The 27280-nt window shown below is 45.9% G+C and overlaps 1 protein-coding gene across 3 annotated transcripts in view; it reads left to right on the top strand.

Moving 5' to 3' along the window:
• Positions 1 to 27280, top strand: part of rnf123 (ring finger protein 123) — a 292970-nt gene that overhangs the window by 54788 nt on the left and 210902 nt on the right. For all 3 annotated transcript variants that reach the window (XM_031825763.1, XM_031825765.1, XM_031825764.1), the window contains exons 24-30: positions 9549 to 9632; positions 10856 to 10963; positions 12144 to 12321; positions 13059 to 13133; positions 24874 to 24961; positions 25159 to 25246; positions 25434 to 25518. In XM_031825763.1, coding sequence (XP_031681623.1) covers positions 9549 to 9632; positions 10856 to 10963; positions 12144 to 12321; positions 13059 to 13133; positions 24874 to 24961; positions 25159 to 25246; positions 25434 to 25518 — 706 coding nt within the window. The remainder of the gene's footprint in view (positions 1 to 9548; positions 9633 to 10855; positions 10964 to 12143; positions 12322 to 13058; positions 13134 to 24873; positions 24962 to 25158; positions 25247 to 25433; positions 25519 to 27280) is intronic.

The following is a 27280-nucleotide window of genomic DNA, read 5'->3' as shown; positions in this document are numbered from 1 at the left end:
ACGGTGTAGGGGGCCATTCAACAGGACAGGGAATAGATGACCATTCATTAGGACAAGGCTATTGGGGGCGCTCATTAGGACAAGGCTATTGGGGGCGCTCATTAGGACAAGGCTATTGGGGGCGCTCATTAGGACAAGGCTATTGGGGGCGCTCATTAGGACAAGGCTATTGGGGGCGCTCATTAGGACAAGGCTATTGGGGGCGCTCATTAGGACAAGGCTATTGGGGGCGCTCATTAGGACAAGGCTATTGGGGGCGCTCATTAGGACAAGGTTATTGGGGGCGCTCATTAGGACAAGGTTATTGGGGGCGCTCATTAGGACAAGGTTATTGGGGGCGCTCATTAGGACAAGGTTATTGGGGGCGCTCATTAGGACAAGGTTATTGGGGGCGCTCATTAGGACAAGGTTATTGGGGGCGCTCATTAGGACAAGGTTATTGGGGGCGCTCATTAGGACAAGGTTATTGGGGGCGCTCATTAGGACAAGGTTATTGGGGGCGCTCATTAGGACAAGGTTATTGGGGGCACTCATTAGGACAAGGGCACACCCAGGGTAACCGTTGTGTATTTCAGATTGGTTAACGTCTCTTAAGTGAAGTAGTCAACATGTCATCATGGCTCTGTATAATACTGTGAAGGGAGTTGCATGTGATCATGGCTCTGTATAATACTGTGAAGGGAGTTCCATGTGATCATGGCTCTGTATAATACTGTGCAGGTAGTTCCCTGAGATCATGACTCTGTATAATACTGTGAAGGGAGTTCCATGTGATCATGGCTCTGTATAATACTGTGAAGGTAGATCCATGAGATCATGACTCTGTATAATACTGTGAAGGGAGTTCCCTGAGATCATGACTCTGTATAATACTGTGAAGGGAGTTCCATGTGATCATGGCGCTGTATAATACTGTGAAGGTAGTTCCCTGAGATCATGACTCTATAATACTGTGAAGGGAGTTCCATGAGGTCATGACTCTGTATAATACTGTGAAGGTAGTTCCATGAGGTCATGACTCTGTATAATACTGTGAAGGTAGTTCCATGAGATCATGACTCTGTATAATACTGTGAAGGGAGTTCCATGTGATCATGGCTCTGTATAATACTGTGAAGGGAGTTCCATGTGATCATGACTCTGTATAATACTGTGAAGGGAGTTCCATGTGATCATGGCTCTGTATAATACTGTGAAGGGAGTTCCATGTGATCATGGCTCTGTATAATACTGTGAAGGGAGTTCCATGTGATCATGGCTCTGTATAATACTGTGAAGGTAGTTCCCTGAGATCATGACTCTGTATAATACTGTGAAGGGAGTTCCATGTGATCATGGCTCTGTATAATACTGTGAAGGTAGTTCCATGAGATCATGACTCTGTATAATACTGTGAAGGGAGTTCCCTGAGATCATGACTCTGTATAATACTGTGAAGGGAGTTCCCTGAGATCATGACTCTGTATAATACTGTGAAGGGAGTTCCATGTGATCATGGCTCTGTATAATACTGTGAAGGTAGTTCCCTGAGATCATGACTCTATAATACTGTGAAGGGAGTTCCATGAGGTCATGACTCTGTATAATACTGTGAAGGTAGTTCCATGAGATCATGACTCTGTATAATACTGTGAAGGGAGTTCCATGAGATCATGACTCTGTATAATACTGTGAAGGTAGTTCCATGAGATCATGACTCTGTATAATACTGTGAAGGGAGTTCCATGAGATCATGACTCTGTATAATACTGTGAAGGGAGTTCCATGAGATCATGGCTCTGTATAATACTGTGAAGGGAGTTCCCGACTCTGTATAATACTGTGAAGGTAGTTCCCTGAGATCATGGCTCTGTATAATACTGTGAAGGGAGTTCCATGAGATCATGACTCTGTATAATACTGTGAAGGTAGTTCCCTGAGATCATGGCTCTGTATAATACTGTGTGTTGCTGTGAATTTGTTTTGGACTTTGGTGGCATATCTGGTGGGGGTATCTATGGGTGTCTGAGCTGCATGTTATTTGGTTATGCAGACTGTCCTGCATGTTGATGTTAGTTGTGTGTGTGCAGGTAAGGGCAAGGCGTGCTGCTCTGTTTTGAGTCAGCTGCAACTTATGCTCGGTCGTTCTTTGCTGCACCTGACTATATTGCCGGACAATAATCAAGATGGGACAAGACCAGAGCTTGTGAACAACTAGAACATTTGATCTTTGTGTCAAGCACAGACCATCGTATTATAACAGACATACTTTGCCACATCGTAGCCAATGATAATTAGCCATTCAGTGTTAAACTCCTAGGAGTTTCTTCCTCAACTTGCTCAATGGTCACACCATTTATACAATTTTTTTATATTTTTTTAAATGTAACCTTTATTTAACGAGGCAGGTCAGGTAAGAACAAATGTTTAATTACAAGGATGGCCTACCCCCGGCCAAACTCAAACGACCCTGGGCCAATTGTGCGCCACCCTATGGGACACCTAATCCCCGATACAACCTGGATTCGAATCAGGGGCACTAGTGATGCCTCTTGCACTGAGATGCAGTGCCTTAGACCGCTGCACCACTCGGGAGCCCAACTCCAGTCGAGGTTTAGGTCTTAGAGAATGTTTTAAACCACATACAATGCTTTTAGTTGTAGTTGTTTTTAAGACCGGTTTCATTATGAATCACCCATTCTGATACTGACTGGAACTTCTTATTTAGGATTTCAGTGATGTCACTGGCTTTGGGTGCTGACATTTCAGGCTTCAAACATAAAGATATAAAACTGTATTTTTTTGTGAAGAATCAACAACAAGTGGGACACAATCATGAAGTGGAACGACATTTATTGGATATTTCAAACTTTTTTAACAAATCAAAAACTGAAAAATTGGGCGTGCAAAATTATTCAGCCCCCTTAAGTTAATACTTTGTAGCGCCACCTTTTGCTGCGATTACAGCTGTAAGTCGCTTGAGGTATGTCTCTATCAGTTTTGCACATCGAGAGACTGATTTTTTTTCCCATTCCTCCTTGCAAAACAGCTCGAGCTCAGTGAGGTTGGATGGAGAGCATTTGTGAACAGCAGTTTTCAGTTCTTTCCAAGATTCTCGATTGGATTCAGGTCTGGACTTTGACTTGGCCATTCTAACACCTGGATATGTTTATTTTTGAACCATTCCATTGTAGATTTTGCTTTATGTTTTGGATCATTGTCTTGTTGGAAGACAAATCTCCGTCCCAGTGTCAGGTTTTATGCAGATGCTGCCACCACCATGTTTGACAGTGGGGATGGTGTGTTCAGGGTGATGAGCTGTGTTGCTTTTACGCCAAACATAACGTTTTGCATTGTTGCCAAAAAGTTCAATTTTGGTTTCATCTGACCAGAGCATCTTCTTCCACATGTTTGGTGTGTCTCCCAGGTGGCTTGTGGCAAACTTTAAACAACACTTTTTATAGATATCTTTAAGAAATGGCTTTCTTCTTGCCACTCTTCAATAAAGGCCAGATTTGTGCAATATACGACTGATTGTTGTCCTATGGACAGAGTCTCCCACCTCAGCTGTAGAGCTCTGCAGTTCATCCAGAGTGATCATGGGCCTCTTGGCTGCATCTCTGATCAGTCTTCTCCTTGTATGAGCTAAAAGTTTAGAGGGACGGCCAGGTCTTGGTAGATTTGCAAGTGGTCTGATACTCCTTCCATTTCAATATTATTGCTTGCACAGTGCTCCTTGGGATGTTTAAAGCTTGGGAAATCTTTTTGTATCCAAATCCTGCTTTAAACCTCTTCACAACAGTATCTCGGACCTGCCTGGTGTGTTCCTTGTTCTTCATGATGCTCTCTGCGCTTTTAACGGACCTCTGAGACTATCACAGTGCAGGTGCACTTATACGGAGACTTGATTACACACAGGTGGATTGTATTTATCATCATTAGTCATTTAGGTCAACATTGGATCATTCAGAGATCCTCACTGAACTTCTGGAGAGAGTTTGCTGCACTGAAAGTAAAGGGGCTGAATAATTTTGCACGCCCAATTTTTCAGTCTTTGATTTGTTAAAAAAGTTTGAAATATCCAATAAATGTCGTTCCACTTCATGATTGTGTCCCACTTGTTGTTGATTCTTCACAAAAAATAGTTTTATATCTTTATGTTTGAAGCCTGAAATGTGGCAAAAGGTCGCAAAGTTCAAGGGGGCCGAATACTTTCGCAAGGCACTGTATAGAGTGTGGAATCATCTGCACTCAAAGTCATTCTGGCTTTGTGTAAGACCAGTGGCAAATCATTTGTGATAATTCCAGAGTGGTGCGGAGGTCTAAGACAAAGCATCTCTATGCAAGAGGTGTCACTACAGTCCCTGGTTCGAATCCAGGCTGTGTCACATCCGGCCGTGTTTGGGAGTCCCATAGGGCGGCGCACAATTGGCCCAGCGTCGTCCGGGTTTGGCCGGGGGGGTAGGCCGTCCATTGTAAAATTAGAATTAGTTTCTTAACTGACTTGCCTCGATAAATCAACAGCCCAAGGACGCCACACTGTACATATCTGATGTTCGAGAAGCTTCCATTGATGAACTCTCTCTGGGTTCTATTAGTGAGTGTCTTCAATAACAATTTATGATCAATAACATCAAAGGCTGCATTAAAATCTAACCATTTTTAAAATTTAGCTAGTCAAGTCAGTTATGACGTCCTACAATAACAGCTCCAACTGTCTTATTATCCATTTTATTTTAACCAATCATCAGTCATCTGAGTCAGTAGAAATTGAGTGCCCTTCTCTATATGCATACAGAAAGTCAGTAGGTAACTTGTTCTCTAAAATAAAAAATAGCATATGTATTTGTTCAAACACAATTCTCTCTATCAGGCAGCAACGTGTGATTGGGTGGCTTTTAGAGCCGGCAAAGGGTGATTGGGTGGCTTTTAGAGCCGGCAAAGTGTGATTGGGTGGCTTTTAGAGCCGGCAAAGGGTGATTGGGTGGCTTTTAGAGCCGGCAAAGGGTGATTGGGTGGCTTTTAGAGCCGGCAAAGGGTGATTGGGTGGCTTTTAGAGCCGGCAAAGGGTGATTGGGTGGCTTTTAGAGCCGGCAAAGGGTGATTGGGTGGCTTTTAGAGCCGGCAAAGGGTGATTGGGTGGCTTTTAGAGCCGGCAAAGGGTGATTGGGTGGCTTTTAGAGCCGGCAAAGGGTGATTGGGTGGCTTTTAGAGCCGGCAAAGGGTGATTGGGTGGCTTTTAGAGCCGGCAAAGGGTGATTGGGTGGCTTTTAGAGCCGGCAAAGGGTGATTGGGTGGCTTTTAGAGCCGGCAAAGGGTGATTGGGTGGCTTTTAGAGCCGGCAAAGGGTGATTGGGTGGCTTTTAGAGCCGGCAAAGGGTGATTGGGTGGCTTTTAGAGCCGGCAAAGGGTGATTGGGTGGCTTTTAGAGCCGGCAAAGGGTGATTGGGTGGCTTTTAGAGCCGGCAAAGGGTGATTCTTTTCTTTTTTTTCTTTTTCTTTCTCCCCTTCGTGTTTTATGTAATTTATCTTGGTTTGCTAATATACTTTATTTGTGTTACATTTAGTAACAACATTTATCAGTGTACAGTATGTCAACCAATCAGCTCAGCAGGACTGACTAGTTTGCCACATGTTTTGCATAATTTCTTTGAACGATACAATGTTTCAATTCAACATCAACCCAGGGGCCTCGAACAGTTTAGTTAGATTCTTAACAGGTGCATGCTGGTCAACAATTGCCGTGAATCATTTTACCAATACTCCTTGGTGTACAACTGGATCCTCTTCCTCATACACATCAAACCAACATGTTTTACGTCTTCATCAAATGAATCCCGAGAGAACATTTTCTATGATCTCTTATTAAATGACTTTAGCCCTAATCTTTTGCTATTTTTTTGGGCTTTCCTTATTATTGCTACTATGTTGTGGTCGTTCTGATCACGTGTGGTCCTCTCCTCTTCATGTTGGGGTCTATCCTGTGGTCTGTCTGCTGTACCACGTTCCTGTCTTGTTCTTCAGGAGTGAGTTCCCATGTTCCCAAACCAAATAGATGATGTCATTTAATCTCTTCTTTCCTCTCATTGTCAGAAAGGATCAAAGCATTTAAAAGAAATACTTTTGGCACATATTTCATGGAAGAAAAGTGTGTGGGTCAGCAAAAACATTTTACAACCGTTATATCAATGCCAGTTCTGCCTGTCTTCCTACACATTACACAGACACACACACACAGACACACACACCTCTCGTTCAGTATATAGGTATAAGACCTTGGACAATCACCCTCCTAGTATCGCCTGTTATTGTCTGATCATTTGAGAAAAGGATATCCGGCACTGCAGTTGCCAATATCCCTGGTTCTATTAAAGCCTTTACGCGTCTGTCTTTAACAGCTTTTATATTGGCAGTGTGCTGGACTGTCTTTTTCTTTTAACGTTTTATATTTGGGATTTGTTCTAATTGACACCCTTTTTCATAATTTTTTTTTGTTGTTGTCCAATTTACTTTAGACCTGAACCCTATAACGTAGTGCACTAAGTAGGGTACCATTTGGGATGAACATAGTTGAGCAGGAAATGTTAGTCTTGGACTGAGAGTCCTTTAGATAACGGTTAGTTATCATACCAGCCTGTCTGGTCATTTCTCCCTTCACTTCGTGATAACTCCTTTGTCCTTTAACTAAAGAAGATTTTGGCACCGTATGTGTACCAAATGGCGCCCTTTTCCCCATATAGTGCACTCGCCCTTTTCCCTGTATGGTGCACTCGCCCTTTTCCCTGTATGGTGCACTCGCCCTTTTCCCTGTATGGTGCACTCGCCCTTATCCCTGTATGGTGCACTCGCCCTTATCCCTGTATGGTGCACTCGCCCTTATCCCTGTATGGTGCACTCGCCCTTATCCCTGTATGGTGCACTCGCCCTTATCCCTGTATGGTGCACTCGCCCTTATCCCTGTATGGTGCACTCGCCCTTTTCCCTGTATGGTGCACTCGCCCTTTTCCCTGTATGGTGCACTCGCCCTTTTCCCTGTATGGTGCACTCGCCCTTTTCCCCATATAGTGCACTACATTTGGGACCAGCATATACTGTGTAGGTAAGAACGTGTCTTGTGTAATTTCCTGCCTCAGAATGGTTCTCTTCTTTACAAGTTGACGATCTATCAACGTTAAAAGGGAAGGTTATTTCTGCCGCTGACTTTGTGTTTCTGCTCTTGGCCTTGTCCTAAATGTGACCCTATTCCCTATATAAACTCAGCAAAAAAAGAAACGTCCCCTTTTCAGGACCCTGTCTTTTTAAAGATAATTTGTAAAAATCCAAATAACTTCACAGATCTTCATTGTAAAGGGTTTAAACACTGTTTCCCATGCTTGTTCAATGAACCTTAAACAATTAATGAACACGCACCTGTGGAATGGTCGTTAAGGCACGAACAGCTTACAGACGGTAGGCAATTAAGGTCACAGGTATGAAAACTTAGGTCACTTACTGTTGTAAGGCAGGTCCTCACCAGACCTCACCGGCAACAATGTCGCCTATGGACACAAACCCACCGTTGCTGGACCAGACAGGACTGGCAAAAAGTGATATTCACTGACAAGTTGCAGTCGTGCACTCACCCTTTTCCCCGGATTACACCGAGGCCGGCCTGTACTCCATCAATTTGGAGGTGGAGGGTCCGTCATGGTCTGGGGCGGTGTGTCACAGCATCATCAGACTGAGCTTGTTGTCATTGCAGGCAATCTCAACGCTGTGCTTTACAGGGAAGACATCCTCCTCTCTCATGTGGTACCCTTCCTGCAGGCTCATCCTGACATGACCCTCCAGCATGACAATGCCACCAGCCATACTGCTCGTTCTGTGCGTGATTTCCTGCAAGACAGGAATGTCAGTGTTCTGCCATGGCCAGTGAAGAGCCCGGATCTCAATCCCATTGAGCACGTCTGGGACCTGTTGGATCGGAGGGTGAGGGCTAGGGCCATTCCCCCCCAGAAATGTCCGGGAACTTGCAGGTGCCTTGTTGGAAGAGTGGGGTAACCTCTCACAGCAAGAACTGGCAAATCTGGTGCAGTCCATGAGGAGGAGATGCACTGCAACACACACTCATACACACTCAACCCTTTCCTCACACAGCAACCATAGATTCTCAAAAGCTGCACCGTCCCGGAGCTCAACTCAAGAAAGGTCTTGATTTACGAATGTATATACAGTTGCATGAGAAGGCCTGCAAGACTGAGCAAAAAAATAAAAAATAAAAATGGGCTGACATGGAGAGATTTGATTAACCATTGTCACGCGTGAGATGATGATCAGATACACCCACAACATGATCCCCCCCTGTCGAGACCATATTCCCAAGCATCTCAGACCTTTTTGATTTTGTTCCACCAAGGCCACTAATATGGCCCCCTCTGAATGTCCGAGTGTGACCCCCCCCCCCCCCCCCCCCCCCTCCCCGTGGGTTACTGCAGCTAGTGTTGCCAGCACTGCCACTGCCTGGGTGGGGGGGCACCCCACCAGAATCCATATCCCGGCTCGGTACAAGGTTGTCAAGGTTCTCATTAGCAGCTTTGAGTATTTCCTTGTATACTATGCTCTCTCATCAGGGGGCTCTGGCGTCCGCAGGTCCAACCCTCTGAATCTTGAGGGGTGTGGTTTTCAAAATGTATATGATTTTGATTGGTCAGGAAAACAAATCTAGTGTCAAACTATCGCAATTGTGCTTGCCTGTTGTAGCCTGTATCTAGTCTGGTGGACTTCTTCTACTCTATATTTACTGTAGTCTTCATCCCTGTAGGAATACCCTGCGGACATGAATGCCACAGTTAGAGGAACGACAGCACCAGACTGGAGTCTAATATAAATGTCAAATACTTTCACCAAACACTTGACAGTATTTGAGGTGTGCTTTGTTTTAGCTTGGAGTTTTCAATGTTAGGACTATTTGATTGGCTTTATAGAAATTATCTATTGAGCTGTATTTGCACGTATGATCTGAAACTTTTATATAATGAATAATATTTTTTTTTAAGTATTAAATTATAATAAATAAATACTACAATAATTAATGATAAACAGTGAAAATGTAATGTCTATTTCCTGTTCTGTACTAATATGGTGATTAAGAAGAATTCACCTAACTGTCGATGTACAGTGCATTTGGAAAGTATTCAGACGCCTTCGCCTTTTCCCACATTTTGTTAGGTTACAGGCTTATTCTAAAGTTGATTTAAATACTAGGTGTACCAAGCTTGCAGCATCATACTCAAGAAGACTCAAGGCAGTAATCGCTGTCAAAGGTGCTTCAACAAAGTTCTGAGTAAAAAGTCTGAGAAGTTATGTAAAAAATTATATTTCCGTTTTTAAAATTTTAAAATTTATTTGTAGTGGATTAGGTTTAGACATTTTTTTCAGTTTTTGCTTTGTCGCTATGAGGTATTGTGTATAGATTGAGAGGGAATCCATTTTATAACATAAGGCTGTAACGAAACAAAATGTGGAAAACATCATGGGTTCTCAATACATCCCGAATGCTCTGTATATATCACTAATCTGTGTCCCTACAGATGGTGGTGGTGTCAGATGACGTCCATGAATACGCTGTGGCTCTGAAGGACACAGAGGAGAAGATAGCACGCTGCCCAGCAAGAGTAAATGCACACCACTCACTGTTATACATCTGTGATAGAGCTATTATCAGTCTGTTTAGTATCATAGAGGAGATAATGGCATGTTGCCCAACCAGAAGAATACAAATAATACTACCTATTATCATCAATTTATCTAACTAGTATAATAGTTTTAATAGTATAATCGTACATGAATATGCTGTTGTTCTGAAGGACACAGAGGAAAAGAGCACGTTGCCCCAGCAGACTAAATACACTGTCTGTGTTATCATCAATCTGGGCCCCGCAGACTAAACACACTGTCCATGTTATCAATCTGTTATGTATCGTAGTTAGGGGCATTTGAATGTTTTTTTTTCAGTCAACTTGCATATTTTGGTTCAATTCTCATTTCTGTAAAAAAAAAAAAGGCTTTAAATAGAGGGTAAAATCCAGGTCATGTGACCTGATCAACCAAAACACACTGGGCCTTAATCATAGTCAGTATATAATGTAGTATTTAATACTACTGCACATTTTTTATTTGACTTGCAGTATGGCCTTGCAGTATGACGTTCTGAAGCTGAGGACGTCCTAAAATGTACACCATGCTAGCCGAGTTTTAAGATGCAAAGTTCAAAGGCCTGGTAGAACTGCAGCTTGGAGTTCTGAGGCTCCTAGATACATTTTTTTTTATTTAACAAGGCAAGTCAGTTAAGAACAAATTCTTATTTTCAATGACAGCCTAGGAACTGTGGGTTAACTGCCTGTTCAGGGGCAGAACGACAGATTTGTACCTTGTCAGCTCGGGGGTTTTGAACTTGCAACCTTTCGGTTACTAGTCCAACGCTCTAACCACTAGGCTACCCTGCCGCCCCATCTACTATGTTTTAATGCTGGTACTGGTAGTACTGGTACTGTACTGGTACTGTGTAATAGGTACTGTATAATAGTAGTACAAACTACACAAAACATTTATATTATTGTACAGCCTAATAGTTGCATTAGTGTAATGTTATTTTCTATCATGTTTAGTATAATAGTCATGATATGTAGATCTGACACCAGTGTGGCAGTTCTTATTTCTATTTAAATGTTCTGTGATATTTTTCTCTTAGTAGGAAACACGACCAGTGGTTAGGGCCGGGCTTTATGTGTACGACAAAGGTCTGAATGAACAGTGTTTTGTTAAATTGCTTTCGGCGATGAACAGCGTTTTTAACTAGACATGTTATTTGTGTTACACCTTGTCTTGTCCATGTTAGAGACCAGACATCTTGGAGGAGCTGCAGAAGAGCCAGAAGGTATTTGCTGAGAAGCTGAATCACCTGAGTAGGAGACTGGCCTGGATCAACGCTACCATCTACTGTAAGGTAGGAAGGAGAGGCTACCCCGCACATCTACTGTCAGGTAGGATAGAGACTGTACCCCGCACATCTACTGTCAGGTAGGATAGAGACTGTACCCCGCACATCTACTGTCAGGTAGGATAGAGACTGTACCCCGCACATCTACTGTCAGGTAGGATAGAGACTGTACCCCGCACATCTACTGTCAGGTAGGATAGAGACTGTACCCCGCACATCTACTGTCAGGTAGGATAGAGACTGTACCCCGCACATCTACTGTCAGGTAGGATAGAGACTGTACCCAGCACATCTACTGTCAGGTAGGAAGGAGAGGCTACCCAGCACATCTACTGTAAGGTAGGAAGGAGAGGCTACCCCGCACATCTACTGTAAGGTAGGAAGGAGAGGCTACCCCGCACATCTACTGTCAGGTAGGAAGGAGAGGCTACCCAGCACATCTACTGTAAGGTAGGATAGAGACTGTACCCAGCACATCTACTGTCAGGTAGGAAGGAGAGGCTACCCAGCACATCTACTGTCAGGTAGGAAAGAGAGGCTACCCAGCACATCTACTGTCAGGTAGGAAGGAGATGCTACCCAGCACATCTACTGTCAGGTAGGAAGGAGACGCTACCCAGCACATCTACTGTCAGGTAGGAAAGAGAGGCTACCCAGCACATCTACTGTCAGGAAAAGAGACTGTACCCAGCACATCTACTGTCAGGTAGGAAGGAGAGGCTACCCAGCACAACTACTGTCAGGGAGGAAGGAGAGGCTACCCAGCACATCTACTGTCAGGTAGGAAAGAGACTGTACCCAGCACATCTACTGTCAGGAAAGAGACTGTACCCAGCACATCTACTGTCAGGAAAGAGACTGTACCCAGCACATTTCAGCCCTGATCTATTCAGACTGAAAGCTTCAAGGCTACTAGTGTGCTGGAGTTCTCATTCATAGCCCAGCTTGAATGAAAAGGGGGACCAACATCCTCAACTGAGGGACATTGAAAAAAATATACAAAAAAACATCCTGTGAACCCAGTCTTCGTTGTTCTGCTTGTTCAAGAAAATCAACATGAATGACTACTACTACTACTACTACTACTACTACTACTACTACTACTACTACTACTACTACTACTACTACTACTACTATACTGAAGGTGTTGTTCTGCTTGTTTAAAACATATAACTCTGTGTTCCAGGATAAGATGCTGGATGTGTACTGGCTACTGAGGGTGTGTATACTCACCATCCAGCACGCTGACAACACAGGAACGTTGTTCGCCTTCGCCCCAGAGTTCTACCTCAACGTGGCCATGAACAGCTATAGCTCTCTGAAGAACTACTTCAGCCCCTCCAACTGCATGGACCAACTGCCAGGTAAATACCCGCCCGCCTGCTTTAAGGCTGCGTTTTATGGCCATGAACAGCTACTTTGTCAGGTGACCACAACACACTTAAGGCTGTAGCCCTATTCCATTATATTTCATGACGTTTGTCCAGAGCCTCGATTAAAGACTACAGATGCCATGCAGTTGATCGTTTAGGAATTTAACTGCTCTTTAACTGACCCTTTTTAGTTGTGACTACTGAATTTGCATACACATTAAAGGTTGTGATCTCGTGCCGGTAATATCTCCTCCTGCCTGTTGACACAGTCACTTATTTATTGATCATATTTTATTTAGGGACATTTTCACATCTGCAGTTATCAGGAAATGCTTGTACAGGAACCCTAAAGAGCATTCAGAAATAAAACAACCCTGCTTAGAGCCCTAAAGAGCATGCAGAAATACAGCGACCCGGCTTAGAGCCCTAAAGAGCATGCAGAAATACAGCGACCCGGCTTAGAGCCCTAAAGAGCATGCAGAAATACAGCGACCCGGCTTAGAGCCCTAAAGAGCATTCAGAAATACAACGGCCCGGCTTAGAGCCCTAAAGAGCATTCAGAAATACAGCAACCCGGCTTAGAGCCCTAAAGAGCATGCAGAAATACAGCGACCCGGCTTAGAGCCCTAAAGAGCATTCAGAAATACAGCAACCCGGCTTAGAGCCCTAAAGAGCATGCAGAAATACAGCGACCCGGAGATGTTTGTTGACTGTTGTCTTTTCCTCAGGCTACGAGGACACCCTCACTCAACTCGCTGCTATCCTCGCTAAGCACTTTGCAGACCCGCGCATCGTTGGAACAGGTGAGTGGAAGCAATTACAGATAGCCATCATATTATAAACCGAATGATGCATCACTGACATTTACTAGTAGGGGCCTGGCGTTATACCTGAACCACGTCACTGAAGAGAATCGACCTGACCATGAAGAAATCTGGGTTCTGAGTTACTAAGCCCTGGAGTTTTGCCTGCTCTCGTCAAAATGCATGGCCCTATTTATCAATGCACAACAAGGAAGGGATCATCTGTGTAGTTGGTCTTCCATTAGTCAGCGCCTCACCTAAAGCCTCATTTATTTCTGTTAAGAGGAATCCCTCCAACTACATACTGTACTTCCTGTTTATTAGCTAACTGGTTTAAGAAGGATACCTGAGAGACTACATACTGTACTTCCTGTTTATTAGCTAACTGGTTTAAGAAGGATACCTGAGAGACTACATACTGTACTTCCTGTTTATTAGCTAACTGGTTTAAGAAGGATACCTGAGAGACTACATACTGTACTTCCTGTTTATTAGCTAACTGGTTTAAGAAGGATCCCGCCCAACCACATGCTGTATTAGACACATTCATCTGTAGAGCAGCAATGTGAATTACTCACCCTGGCTACATGCCAAATGGCACCCTATTCCCTACGTAGTGCAGTGCTTTTGAACCCTAGCCCTATGGTTCCCACACATATCTGTCTCTGCTATTACATGGAGCTGCAGGACAAAGCTGCCCGGTAACACAAGAGGACAGAGTCATCTGTTACAAGCTATTTTAATGGGAAACGTAGACTTAATATAGCCTCCGGTACTGCTATTTTTCGCCAGGATTAATTTCTAACTATGAATGGATAATTACAAGTTTTTACAATTGAGCTCCAGGCAGTCAGAGTAAAAGAAAGGAAATGTCTGTTTTGAGCTCTAGGCAGACAGGTCTGTTTTGAGCTCTAGGCAGACAGGTCTGTTTTGAGCTCTAGGCAGACAGGTCTGTTTTGAGCTCTAGGCAGACAGGTCTGTTTTGAGCTCTAGGCAGACAGGTCTGTTTTGAGCTCTAGGCAGACAGGTCTGTTTTGAGCTCTAGGCAGACAGGTCTGTTTTGAGCTCTAGGCAGACAGGTCTGTTTTGAGCTCTAGGCAGACAGGTCTGTTTTGAGCTCTAGGCAGACAGGTCTGTTTTGAGCTCTAGGCAGACAGGTCTGTTTTGAGCTCTAGGCAGACAGGTCTGTTTTGAGCTCTAGGCAGACAGGTCTGTTTTGAGCTCTAGGCAGACAGGTCTGTTTTGAGCTCTAGGCAGACAGGTCTGTTTTGAGCTCTAGGCAGACAGGTCTGTTTTGAGCTCTAGGCAGACAGGTCTGTTTTGAGCTCTAGGCAGACAGGTCTGTTTTGAGCTCTAGGCAGACAGGTCTGTTTTGAGCTCTAGGCAGACAGGTCTGTTTTGAGCTCTAGGCAGACAGGTCTGTTTTGAGCTCTAGGCAGACAGGTCTGTTTTGAGCTCTAGGCAGACAGGTCTGTTTTGAGCTCTAGGCAGACAGGTCTGTTTTGAGCTCTAGGCAGACCGGTCTGTTTTGAGCTCTAGGCAGACCGGTCTGTTTTGAGCTCTAGGCAGACCGGTCTGTTTTGAGCTCTAGGCAGACAGGTCTGTTTTGAGCTCTAGGCAGACCGGTCTGTTTTGAGCTCTAGGCAGACCGGTCTGTTTTGAGCTCCAGGCAGACAGGTCTGTTTTGAGCTCTAGGCAGACAGGACTGTTTTGAGCTCTAGGCAGACAGGTCTGTTTTGAGCTCTAGGCAGACAGGTCTGTTTTGAGCTCTAGGCAGACAGGTCTGTTTTGAGCTCTAGGCAGACAGGTCTGTTTTGAGCTCTAGGCAGACAGGTCTGTTTTGAGCTCTAGGCAGACAGGTCTGTTTTGAGCTCTAGGCAGACAGGTCTGTTTTGAGCTCTAGGCAGACAGGTCTGTTTTGAGCTCTAGGCAGACAGGTCTGTTTTGAGCTCTAGGCAGACAGGTCTGTTTTGAGCTCTAGGCAGACAGGTCTGTTTTGAGCTCTAGGCAGACAGGTCTGTTTTGAGCTCTAGGCAGACAGGTCTGTTTTGAGCTCTAGGCAGACCGGTCTGTTTTGAGCTCTAGGCAGACCGGTCTGTTTTGAGCTCTAGGCAGACCGGTCTGTTTTGAGCTCTAGGCAGACAGGTCTGTTTTGAGCTCTAGGCAGACCGGTCTGTTTTGAGCTCCAGGCAGACCGGTCTGTTTTGAGCTCTAGGCAGACAGGACTGTTTTGAGCTCCAGGCAGACAGAGTAAAAGAAAGGAAATGTCTGTTTTTCCTTGTCCTCCATACACAATGCTGGTGACTCGTGTTTTAGAATATTATTTAAAGGAATTGCTTTCAAGTGTTGTTTTTCTTAGAAAGATTATTTTTGTTAAAGGTAAATGGTTTGTTATTGTGTTACTATTATGAGAGAAGGTTTTCAGATTGAGTGTTCAGCAGACCCTGGGTGGGTTCAATTACTATTTGACATCTTTCAAATACTTAACGTTTTTTTCTCTCTCTAGCCTGCCTACTTGCCTAGAGTGTCAGATGAGTGGGGTTTGTACGTTTGGGACTATTCTATTGGTCCATTAAGCCAGTTACACCTAATCAAGCCCAGATAAAAGGAAATGTTTTTTTTTTTTTTTGGTCAAATAGTATTTAAAACCCAGGTGTGATTTCAGTATTCATTTTGAATAATGTTTTGTATCCTTCATGCTTGCCTGGTGTGACACTGAGAGTAGTCTAGTAGTCTAACTCTGTCAAGTCACCTCAGATACACTTAGTATGAGTCCCAAATTTCACCCTTGTCCCAAATGGCTCCCTTCAAAAGTAGTGCACTATATAGTGAAGTGTGCCATTTCAGATGAATCCTAACTCTAATCTAACTCTATTCATAAGATATCAGTCATGTCTTAGATACACATCTTAGTATTTATATACAGCACATAACAAATCCAAATTTATGTCCATATAAAAGCATCAGTGTTAATTATCATTGTCACACACTCTGTGTGTAACAAATGGCACCCTTTTTTCTATATAGGGCACTACTTTAGATCAACATCACATGGGACCTGGTCAAAAGTAGTGCACTAAATAGGGAATAGGGTGGCATTTGGAACTCAGCCAGCCAGTGTGTTTGTTTCTTCTCCGGGCTCAGCGTTGTGTGACTCTCTGCTTGTTGTCACGGTGACTGGGATACATTCTTCTTATTTATGTTCCGTCATGTTTGTTTTGGCTTCGTTTTAGAATGAGATCCTCATATCTCGTTGTCTCAGATGGTTTTTTTTATACATCAGACGAGCGAGGAAGCCTCGTTCAGTTCTCAGGGTTCTGACTGTTATCGTTTTGGTTCTGATCCATTTCAGTTAGCTCTTCTTAAAGGGGAACTGCATCCACTGATTTGTCCTTGTTTTTTTTTGCTTGCTGGCGGCCGTGACCGAAGCCAAACGAGAGTTGGCTTGGGGGTGTGGTTTGATGTGGGTGTGTCCTTGCCACCACCAAGACACACCCCTCTGTAAGAACCTCACCCACAGCGGTTTCCTCTCCACTCAATCACAACTAACAAACCTCCTGCAGGTTGAGCTCAATAACTACAGGCAGATGTACACTGCTCAAAAAAATAAAGGGGACACTGAAATAACACATCCTAGATCTGAATGAATTAAATATTCTTATTAAATACTTTTTTCTTTACATAGTTGAATGTGCTGACAACAAAATCACACAAAAAATATCAATGGAAATCAAATGTTTCGACCCATGGAGGTCTGGATTTGGAGTCGCACTCAAAATTAAAGTGGAAAACCACACTACAGGCTGATCCAACTTTGATGTAATGTCCTTAAAACAAGTCAAAATGAGGCTCAGTAGTGTGTGTTGCCTCCACGTGCCTGTATGACCTCCCTACAATGCCTGGGCATGCTCCTGATGAGGTGGCGGATGTTCTCCTGAGGGATCTCCTCCCAGACCTGGACTAAAGCATCCGCCAACTCCTGGGCAGTCTGTGGTGCAACGTGGCATTGGTGGATGGAGCGAGACATGATGTCCCAGATGTGCTCAATTGGATTCAGGTCTGGGGAACGGGCGGGCCAGTCCATAGCATCAAAGCCTTCCTCTTGCAGGAACTGCTGACACACTCCAGCCACAAATTCCCAATCTGGCCCTCAAACCATCATGGTCACCTAATAATCCCCAGTTTACAATTGGCTCAGTAATCCCCCTCCTCTCCCCTGTAACTATTCCCCAGGTCGTTGCTGCAAATGAGAACGTGTTCTCAATCAACTTACCTGGTTAAATAAATATAAAAACATGAGGTCTAGCATTGTCTTGCATTAGGAGGAACCCAGGGCCAACTGCACCAGCATATGGTCTCACAAGGGGTCTGAGGATCTCATCTCGGTACCTAATGGCAGTCAGGCTACCTCTGGCGAGCACATGGAGGGCTGTGTGGCCCCCCCAAAGAAATGACACCCCTCACCATGACTGACCCACCGCCAAACCGATCATGCTGGAGGATGTTGCAGGCAGCAGAACGTTCTCCACGGCGTCTCCAGACTCAGTCACGTCTGTCACATGTGCTCAGTGTAAAAATGCTTTCATCTGTGAAGAGCACAGGGCGCCAGTGGCGAATTTGCCAATCTTGGTGTTCTCTGGCAAATGCCAAACATCCTGCACAGTGTTTGGCTGTAAGCACAACCCCCACCTGTGGACGTCGGGCCCTCATACCACCCTCATGGAGTCTGTTTCTGACTGTTTGAGCAGACACATGCACATTTGTGGCCTGCTGGAGGTCGTTTTGCAGGGCTCTGGCAGTGCTCCTCCTTGCACGAAGGCCGAGGTAGAGGTCCTGCTGCTGGGTTGTTGCCCTCCTACGGCCTCCTCCACGTCTCAAATCCCTGACACTGGAAGGAGGAGGAGACTGTGCTATAGAGGCAGGATTGTAGGATGCCTGACACTGGAAGGAGGAGTAGACGGTGCTGTAGAGGCAGGCTTGTAGGATACCTGACACCCTGTACCCACTCCAATTCACATACAGCCAAAACAGATCCACAGGTAATATAATCTCTATTGCAAATCACACTGCCCTTTCCCACCGGGACAAAAGGAACACCTACGTGAGAATGCTGTTCATTGACAACACCTCAGCGTTCAACACCATTGTGCCCACAATGCTCATCACTAAGCTAAGGATCCTGGAAATAAACACCTCCCTCTGCAACTGGATACTGGACTTCCTGACGGGATGCCCCAGGTTGTGAGGGTAGGCAATAACACACCCACCACGCTGACTCTTAACACGGGGGCCCCTCAGGGGTGTGTGCTTAGTCCCCTCCTGTACTCCCTGTTCACCCATGACTGAGTGGCCGCCCATGACTCCAACACCATCATTAAGTTTGCAGACGACACAACTGTCACCGCCTGGTCACCGATGACGATAAGACAGTCGACAGGGACGATGGTAGAGACCTGGCAGTGTGGTGCCAGCACAACAACCTCTCCCTCAACGTCAGCAACTCCTGTTGCGCTCCTGCTCCTGTTGCAACTCCTGTTGCGCTCCTGTTGCGCTGGTTGCGCAATGCATACTGACACGGTCGTCGGGTGTACAGTGTTTCCTCAGACACATTGGTGCGGCTGGCTTCCAGGTTAAGTGGGCATTGTGTCAAGAAGCAGTGCGACTTGGTTGGGTTGTGTTTCGGAAGGACACATGGCTCTCGACCTTCGCCTCTCCTGGGAGTTACGGGAGTTGCAGCGACGAGACAAGACTGTAACTACCACGAAAAAGGGGGTAAAAAGTAAAACAAACTGTCTGACTCGAGTCACCCAAGTCATAGGTTGTTCTCTCTTCGACTGCACGGCAAGCGGTACCCATGCACCAAGTCTGGAACCAACAATGCCCTGAAAAGCTTGTACCTCCAAGCTGTAAGACTGCTAAATATACTGATCAAAAATAAAAAATCAACATGCAACAATTTCTAAGAATTTACTGAGTTACAGTTCATATAAGGAAACCACTCAACCCGAAAGACATCCAGTTGATTTCACATGACTGGGCAGGGGTGTAGCCATGGACGGACCTATCCACTCAGCAGCCATACAACAGAGCCCCCTCCCAGTCCATGAAGCGAAGTGGGCGGAGGGGAGATTTGTAGGTGGAGCTTGGCAAAAAGGGAGCATGATTTGTTGCCGTTGTAATACAAACCCAAGGCTTCATTAACTTGTCATTTACTCCGTTTTAGACGAGACAGATTTCATGATCAACATTGTCCTATTTACTCTGTAGTCGAACTTAAACACTTAAATGAATGTTTCTGACTCTTATCGATGCAACCAGACGTTTTCAAAGCCGTGACTTGCTTATTAAGGGCAGGTATTCTTTAAAGCTACATTCTAGGATACAATTTTCATCAAAACCAGCCCGACCCATTACGTTTTGTTATATAGCTGACCATTTAAAAGATACCCAGATGCCAGACTGTAGCTTTAAACCCGTTTAGCTATTCAACAACACATATTGAGTCACATACACCTGAGTAGCAGCACAGTTGGATCTCAATGCATTTACCTGCCTACTTCTAGGACCAAAACAAAGGCACTGCAACGAGGCACTGCAACGAGGCACTGCAACGAGGCACTGCAACGAGGCACTGCAACGAGGCACTGCAACGAGGCACTGCAACGAGGCACTGCAACGAGGCACTGCAACGAGGCACTGCAACGAGGCACTGCAACGAGGCACTGCAACGAGGCACTGCAACGAGGCACTGCAACGAGGCACTGCAACGAGGCACTGCAACGAGGCACTGCAACGAGGCACTGCAACGAGGCACTGCAACGAGGCACTGCAACGAGGCACTGCAACGAGGCACTGCAACGAGGCACTGCAACGAGGCACTGCAACGAGGCACTGCAACGAGGCACTGCAACGAGGCACTGCAACGAGGCACTGCAACGAGGCACTGCAACGAGGCACTGCAACGAGGCACTGCAACGAGGCACTGCAACGAGGCACTGCAACGAGGCACTGCAACGAGGCACTGCAACGAGGCACTGCAACGAGGCACTGCAACGAGGCACTGCAACGAGGCACTGCAACGAGGCACTGCAACGAGGCACTGCAACGAGGCACTGCAACGAGGCACTGCAACGAGGCACTGCAACGAGGCACTGCAACGAGGCACTGCAACGAGGCACTGCAACGAATATTCCTTAAATAACAACGTGGTCAATGTTGAGGGGTATACTACGTCCCATGTTTGAGGAGTCGGCTTGTTAAATTTGGTCAACTCGCTGAGTTCAATTTGAGAACCAGTTCTACGAAAGTGGCTCACCTTTTGTAGCCAGGTAAATTTCTATGTCAACTTATCCTTCATAACTAACCTGCTCCGGGGCAGGCTAACTCTATTTACCCTGAAATGAAGTGTCCGAGCCACGAGTTGAGGACCAATGAAATCAGATTCCCTCCCTCTCGCTAAGATTGCATCATCTGAGGAAGACAACTGATTTAAATATTTTATTTAAATAAAATATTTGTTTGTGTTAAATAGTGTTAAAATACGTTACACATCACATTACACGTGTAATTCTTAATTCAATGGACAGCCGTGCATCAATATAAGTAACATAATTAAAAAGTCAGTTTAAATAGACACATCACTACATCGGCATCACTACATCACTACATCACATCACTACATCACTACATCACATCACTACATCACTACATCACATCACTACATCACTACATCACATCACTACATCACATCACTACATCACTACACTACATCACTACATCACTACATCACATCATCACATCACTACATCACATCACATCACTACATCACATCACTACATCACTACATCACATCACTGCATCGGCTTATGTCTGCCTTTCGCATCTGTGGTGGAAGGTGACCGAGCTACAGCGACTTTTGTCAACACCGTGAGACGTCTGTAGCACCCGAATGGACTCAACTAATATGACCGTTATGCTGTGCGGCACTCGGTGCTCGTCAAGGTGACCTATACAAACGACTGCAAGTATGAAGGTAGTTTTGTGATAACATTTTATGCATTTTGTTATTCAATGGATTTCTTTGGGCTATAGCTGTAAAAACTACACCCAATGGCCCTGCCAACCTACACCAAATGGCCCTGACAACCTACACCTAATTGCCCTGCCAACCTACACCTAACGGCCCGGCCAACCTACACCTAACGGCCCGGCCAACCTACACCTAACGGCCCGGCCAACCTACACCTAACGGCCCGGCCAACCTACACCTAACGGCCCGGCCAACCTACACCAAATGGCCCTGCCAACCTATACCTAATGGCCCTGCCAACCTATACCTAATGGCCCGGCCAACCTACACCTAATGGCCCGGCCAATCTACACCTAATGGCCCCGCCAACCTACACCTAATGGCCCCGCCAACCTACACCTAATGGCCCCGCCAACCTACACCTAATGGCCCCGCCAACCTACACCTAATGGCCCCGCCAACCTACACCTAATGGCCCCGCCAACCTACACCTAATGGCCCTGCCAACCTACACCTAATGGCCCCGCCAACCTACACCTAATGGCCCCGCCAACCTACACCTAATGGCCCCGCCAACCTACACCTAATGGCCCCGCCAACCTACACCTAATGGCCCCGCCAACCTACACCTAATGGCCCCGCCAACCTACACCTAATGGCCCACCTAATGGCCCCGCCAACCTACACCTAATGGCCCCGCCAACCTACACCTAATGGCCCCGCCAATCTACACCTAATGGCCCCGCCAATCTACACCTAATGGCCCCGCCAATCTACACCTAATGGCCCCGCCAATCTACACCTAATGGCCCGGCCAATCTACACCTAATGGCCCTGCCAACCTACACCTAATGGCCCACCTAATGGCCCTGCCAATCTACACCTAATGTCCCACCTAATGGCCCGGCCAACCTACACCTAATGGCCCTGCCAACCTATACCTAATGGCCCACCTAATGGCCCACCTAATGGCCCGGCCAACCTAGACCTAAACTATATTTAAACACATTTTACACACATAATAATAGATGTGGAGTTAAGAAGATATTAAATCATCTGATAGGTGACTATATCACTAGCCACAATATATCACTAGCCATTTTAAACAATGCTACTTGTTAGCAGATGTTAATGCGAGTGTAGCGAAATGCTTGTGCTTCTAGTTCCGACAATGCAGTAATAACCAACGAGTAATCTAGCTAACAATTCCAAAACTACTACCTTATACACACAAGTGTAAAGGGATAAAGAATATGTACATAAGGATATATGAATGATTGATGGTACAGAGCGGCATAGGCAAGATGCAGTAGATGGTATCGAGTACAGTATATACATATGAGATGAGTATGTAAACAAAGTGGCATAGTTTAAAGTGGCTAGTGATACATGTATTACATAAAGATGCAGTCGATGATATAGAGTACAGTATATACATAAATAAATAATGTAGGGTATGTAAACATTATATTAAGTAGCATTGTTTAAAGTGGCTAGTGATATATTTGACATCAATTCCCATCAATTCTCATTATTAAAGTGGCTGGAGTTGAGTCAGTGTGTTGGCAGCAGCCACTCAATGTTAGTGGTGGCTGTTTAACAGTCTGATGGCCTTGAGATAGAAGCTGTTTTTCAGTCTCTCGGTCCCAGCTTTGATGCACCTGTACTGACCTCGCCTTCTGGATGATAACGGGGTGAACAGGCAGTGGCTCGGGTGGTTGTTGTCCTTGATGATCTTTACGGCCTTCCTGTGACATCGGGTGGTGTAGGTGTCCTGGAGGGCAGGTAGTTTGCCTCCGGTGATGCGTTGTGCAGACCTCACTACCCTCTGGAGAGCCTTACGGTTGTGGGCGGAGCAGTTGCCGTACCAGGCGGTGATACAACCCGACAGGATGCTCTCGATTGTGCATCTGTAGAAGTTTGAGTGCTTTTGGTGACAAGCCGAATTTCTTCAGCCTCCTGAGGTGGAAGAGGCGCTGCTGCGCCTTCTTCACGATGCTGTCTGTGTGGGTGGACCAATTCAGTTTGTCTGTGATGTGTACGCCGAGGAACTTAAAACTTACTACCCTCTCCACTACTGTTCCATCGATGTGGATAGAGGGGTGTTCCCTCTGCTGTTTCCTGAAGTCCACAATCATCTCCTTAGTTTTGTTGACGTTGAGTGTGTGAGGTTATTTTCCTGACACCACACTCCGAGGGCTCTCACCTCCTCCCTGTAGGCCGTCTCGTCGTTGTTGGTAATCAAGCCTACCACTGTTGTGTCCGCAAACTTGATGATTGAGTTGGAGGCGTGCGTGGCCACGCAGTCGTGGGTGAACAGGGAGTACAGGAGAGGGCTCAGAACGGACCCTTGTGGGGCCCAAGTGTTGAGGATCAGCGGGGTGGAGATGTTATTACCTACACTCACCACCTGGGGGCGGCCCGTCAGGAAGTCCAGTACCCAGTTACACAGGGCGGGGTCGAGACCCAGGGTCTCGAGCTTGATGACGAGTTTGGAGGGTACTATGGTGTTAAATGCTGAGCTGTAGTCGATGAACAGCATTCTCACATAGGTATTCCTCTTGTCCAGATGGGTTAGGGCTGTGTGCAGTGTGGTTGAGATTGCATCGTCTGTGGACTTATTTGGGCGGTAAGCAAATTGGAGTGGGTCTAGGGTGTCAGGTAGGGTGGAGGTGATATGGTCCTTGACTAGTCTCTCAAAGCACTTCATAATGACAGAGGTAGTCGTTTATCTCAGTTACCTTAGCTTTCTTGGGAACAGGAACAATGGTGGCCCTCTTGAAGCATGTGGGAACAGCAGACTGGGATAGGGATCGATTGAATATGTCCGTAAACACACCAGCCAGCTGGTCTGCGCATGCTCTGAGGGTGCAGCTGGGGATGCTGTCTGGACCTGCAGCCTTGCGAGGGTTAACACGTTTAAATGTTTTACTCACCTCGGCTGCAGTGAAGGAGAGTCCGCATGTTTTGGTTGCGGGCCGTGTCAGTGGCACTGTATTGTCCTCAAAGCGGGCAAAAAAGTTATTTAGTCTGTCTGGAAGCAAGACATCCTGGTCTGTGACTGGGCTGGTTTTCTTTTTGTAATCTGCGATTGACTGTAGACCCTGCCACATACCTCTTGTGTCTGAGCCGTTGAATTGCGATTCTACTTTGTCTCTATACTGACGCTTTCTTGTTTGATTGCCTTGCGGAGGGAATAGCTGTTTGTATTCGGTCATGTTTCCGGTCACTAGACTTACTAGATTTACTAGACTGCCGATGAGTAGACTGCCGGCTCCTGGTGCAAATCAACACCTGGCTATTATTCTACTGTTAAATATGCGCATATATGCACATTGAGGTAGGTATGCTTTAACGATGAGCCTTAACGATAAGCCTTAACAGTACGCCTGTGGAATAGAAGACAGAAGACACAAACTTCTAACAACCATAGTTTGCTGAAGTTGTTCAGCATTGTCTCTTAAATGAAGAGTTTAGGTGCTGGATGTGCAGATTCAGGCCTTCTAGAGTTAGCAGCAGACGGACGACCAATATCCACCGTTTTGTGGTACGGCTGACGCCTGAGCTGGAATGTGAAGCAAACTGAAGCTGGCTAGCTTTATGAGAAGCCTGACTAGATCTTGCTTGCTTCGTAGCATATCCCTCCCTGGTGTGTGGTAGAGTTTGTATTTGAATTTGAAATCTTGTTCTGTTCTGTGTTTCTCTCCGTAGACATCAAAGACTCCCTCATGCAGGCTCTGGCCAGTTACGTGTGTTACCCACAATCCCTCAGAGCCGTGGAGAGGATCCCAGAGGAACAGTGAGTATTGTAGTGCGTGCGTTTTGTATGTATTTATTCGCTACTTTAGGTCTTGTGAACCAAAAATAGACACCAAATGGCCTCTTTACTATATGCCAATAATTTCTCTCATGTTGTATCGGGTATGTCTTGCAAGCTGTGTCCTATGTGAAAGCATCACCGAATCTCGTATGTGAAAGAGTATGTTTGTCTCCTAGACGTGTGTCCATGATGAGAAACCTGCTGGCCCCGTATGAACAGAGGCCCTGGGCTCAGACTAACTGGATCCTGGTGCGACTGTGGAGGGTACGTACCCTGTCCTTGGTTCTCCTCTATCAGCACCGTGCCGTCTTCTGGTTTAGCTTCTCAGTGCACAAGTTCACAATTGTCCCACCGTGGGTTCTGTTGCAGGGCTGTGGGTCTGGGTTCTCTCTCTCTTGTCCCTGACCTCTTGTATTGTTCTCACTAACCCATAGTTTCTGTTCTCTTACAGGGTTGTGGGTTTGGGTACAGGTACACACGGCTGCCTCATCTGCTCAAAACCAAACCAGAGGATACCAACCTTCCCAGTCTGCAGAGTAAGTCATCTCCTCCCTCTTCTCTATCCTCCCACTTCTCTCTCCTCACTGTCCTCTCCTTTCCCACTTTCTCCTCATCTACCTCTAATAACCTCTCCCCCTACTTCTCTCTCTCTCTCCTCATCCCCCTACTTCTCTCTCTCTCTCCTCATCTCCCTACTTCTCTCTCTCTCTCCTCATCTCCCTACTTCTCTCTCTCTCTCCTCATCTCCCTACTTCTCTCTCTCTCTCCTCATCTCCCTACTTCTCTCTCTCTCTCCTCATCTCCCTACTTCTCTCTCTCTCTCCTCATCTCCCTACTTCTCTCTCTCTCTCCTCATCTCCCTACTTCTCTCTCTCTCTCCTCATCTCCCTACTTCTCTCTCTCTCTCCTCATCTCCCTACTTCTCTCTCTCTCTCCTCATCTCCCTACTTCTCTCTCTCTCTCCTCATCTCCCTACTTCTCTCTCTCTCTCCTCATCTCCCTACTTCTCTCTCTCTCTCCTCATCTCCCTACTTCTCTCTCTCTCTCCTCATCTCCCTACTTCTCTCTCTCTCTCCTCATCTCCCTACTTCTCTCTCTCTCTCCTCATCTCCCTACTTCTCTCTCTCTCTCCTCATCTCCCTACTTCTCTCTCTCTCTCCTCATCTCCCTACTTCTCTCTCTCTCTCCTCATCTCCCTACTTCTCTCTCTCTCTCCTCATCTCCCTACTTCTCTCTCTCTCTCCTCATCTCCCTACTTCTCTCTCTCTCTCCTCATCTCCCTACTTCTCTCTCTCTCTCCTCACCTCCCTACTTCTCTCTCTCTCTCCTCACCTCCCTACTTCTCTCTCCTTCTCTCCCTTCCTCCTCCCTCACCACTATACTATAGAGATATTCCTTCACATACTCTTGTCTGTCTTCCTCTTGTCTGTCTGCTGTTCTCTTGTCTGTCCGCTGTTCTCTTGTCGGTCTTCTCTTGTCTGTCCATACTCACTGTGTCTCTCTGTCCCTTAGTCCACTCACATCTTTGTAATAAATCCAACGTTGGAGCTAATCAGCCAAGTGGTCTATTTTGTAGTGTCATGTTCCCATAAATAGTCCTTTCCTCCTCCTGTTTTATAATTCCTCCTCTTTTTAAATGAAACCCATCTTGTTTTTGTTCACTGATCTTTCAGTGAAGTCTGAGTGAGATGGATTTTTTTGTAATATTTCCCTGTCTTTTGGGGTCGTTAGTAGTGAGACGTGTTCAGAGACAGGAAGTGTTTATTTATAGTGCTGGAGATATGTAAAGGGTTAAAGGTTCAGTGGAAATAGATCATCCTCCTCCTCATTCCTCTTCACTGTGTGGTTGGTGTACGCTTCATCAGCGTTTTACTGGGCCTCTGTTACACCTGGCGTGTGACTGTTGTGACTGGCGTGTGACTGTTGTGACTGACACGTGACTGACACGTAACTGGCGTGACTGACACGTAACTGGCGTGACTGACACGTAACTGGCGTGACTGACACGTAACTGGCGTGACTGACACGTGACTGACACGTGACTGACACGTGACTGGCGTGACTGACACGTGACTGACACGTGACTGACACGTGACTGACACGTGACTGACACGTGACTGGCGTGACTGACACGTGACTGGCGTGACTGACACGTGACTGGCGTGACTGGCGTGACTGACACGTGACTGGCGTGACTGACACGTGACTGGCGTGACTGACACGTGACTGGCGTGACTGACACGTGACTGGCGTAGTAACTGATCAGTGGGGTCTATCAGTTCAGATTGCTTGTTTTTC

Source organism: Oncorhynchus kisutch, linkage group LG5 (genome assembly GCF_002021735.2).
Source record: "Oncorhynchus kisutch isolate 150728-3 linkage group LG5, Okis_V2, whole genome shotgun sequence".
Lineage (NCBI taxonomy): Eukaryota > Metazoa > Chordata > Actinopteri > Salmoniformes > Salmonidae > Oncorhynchus > Oncorhynchus kisutch.
This window is presented reverse-complemented; position numbering and strand designations above follow the sequence as displayed.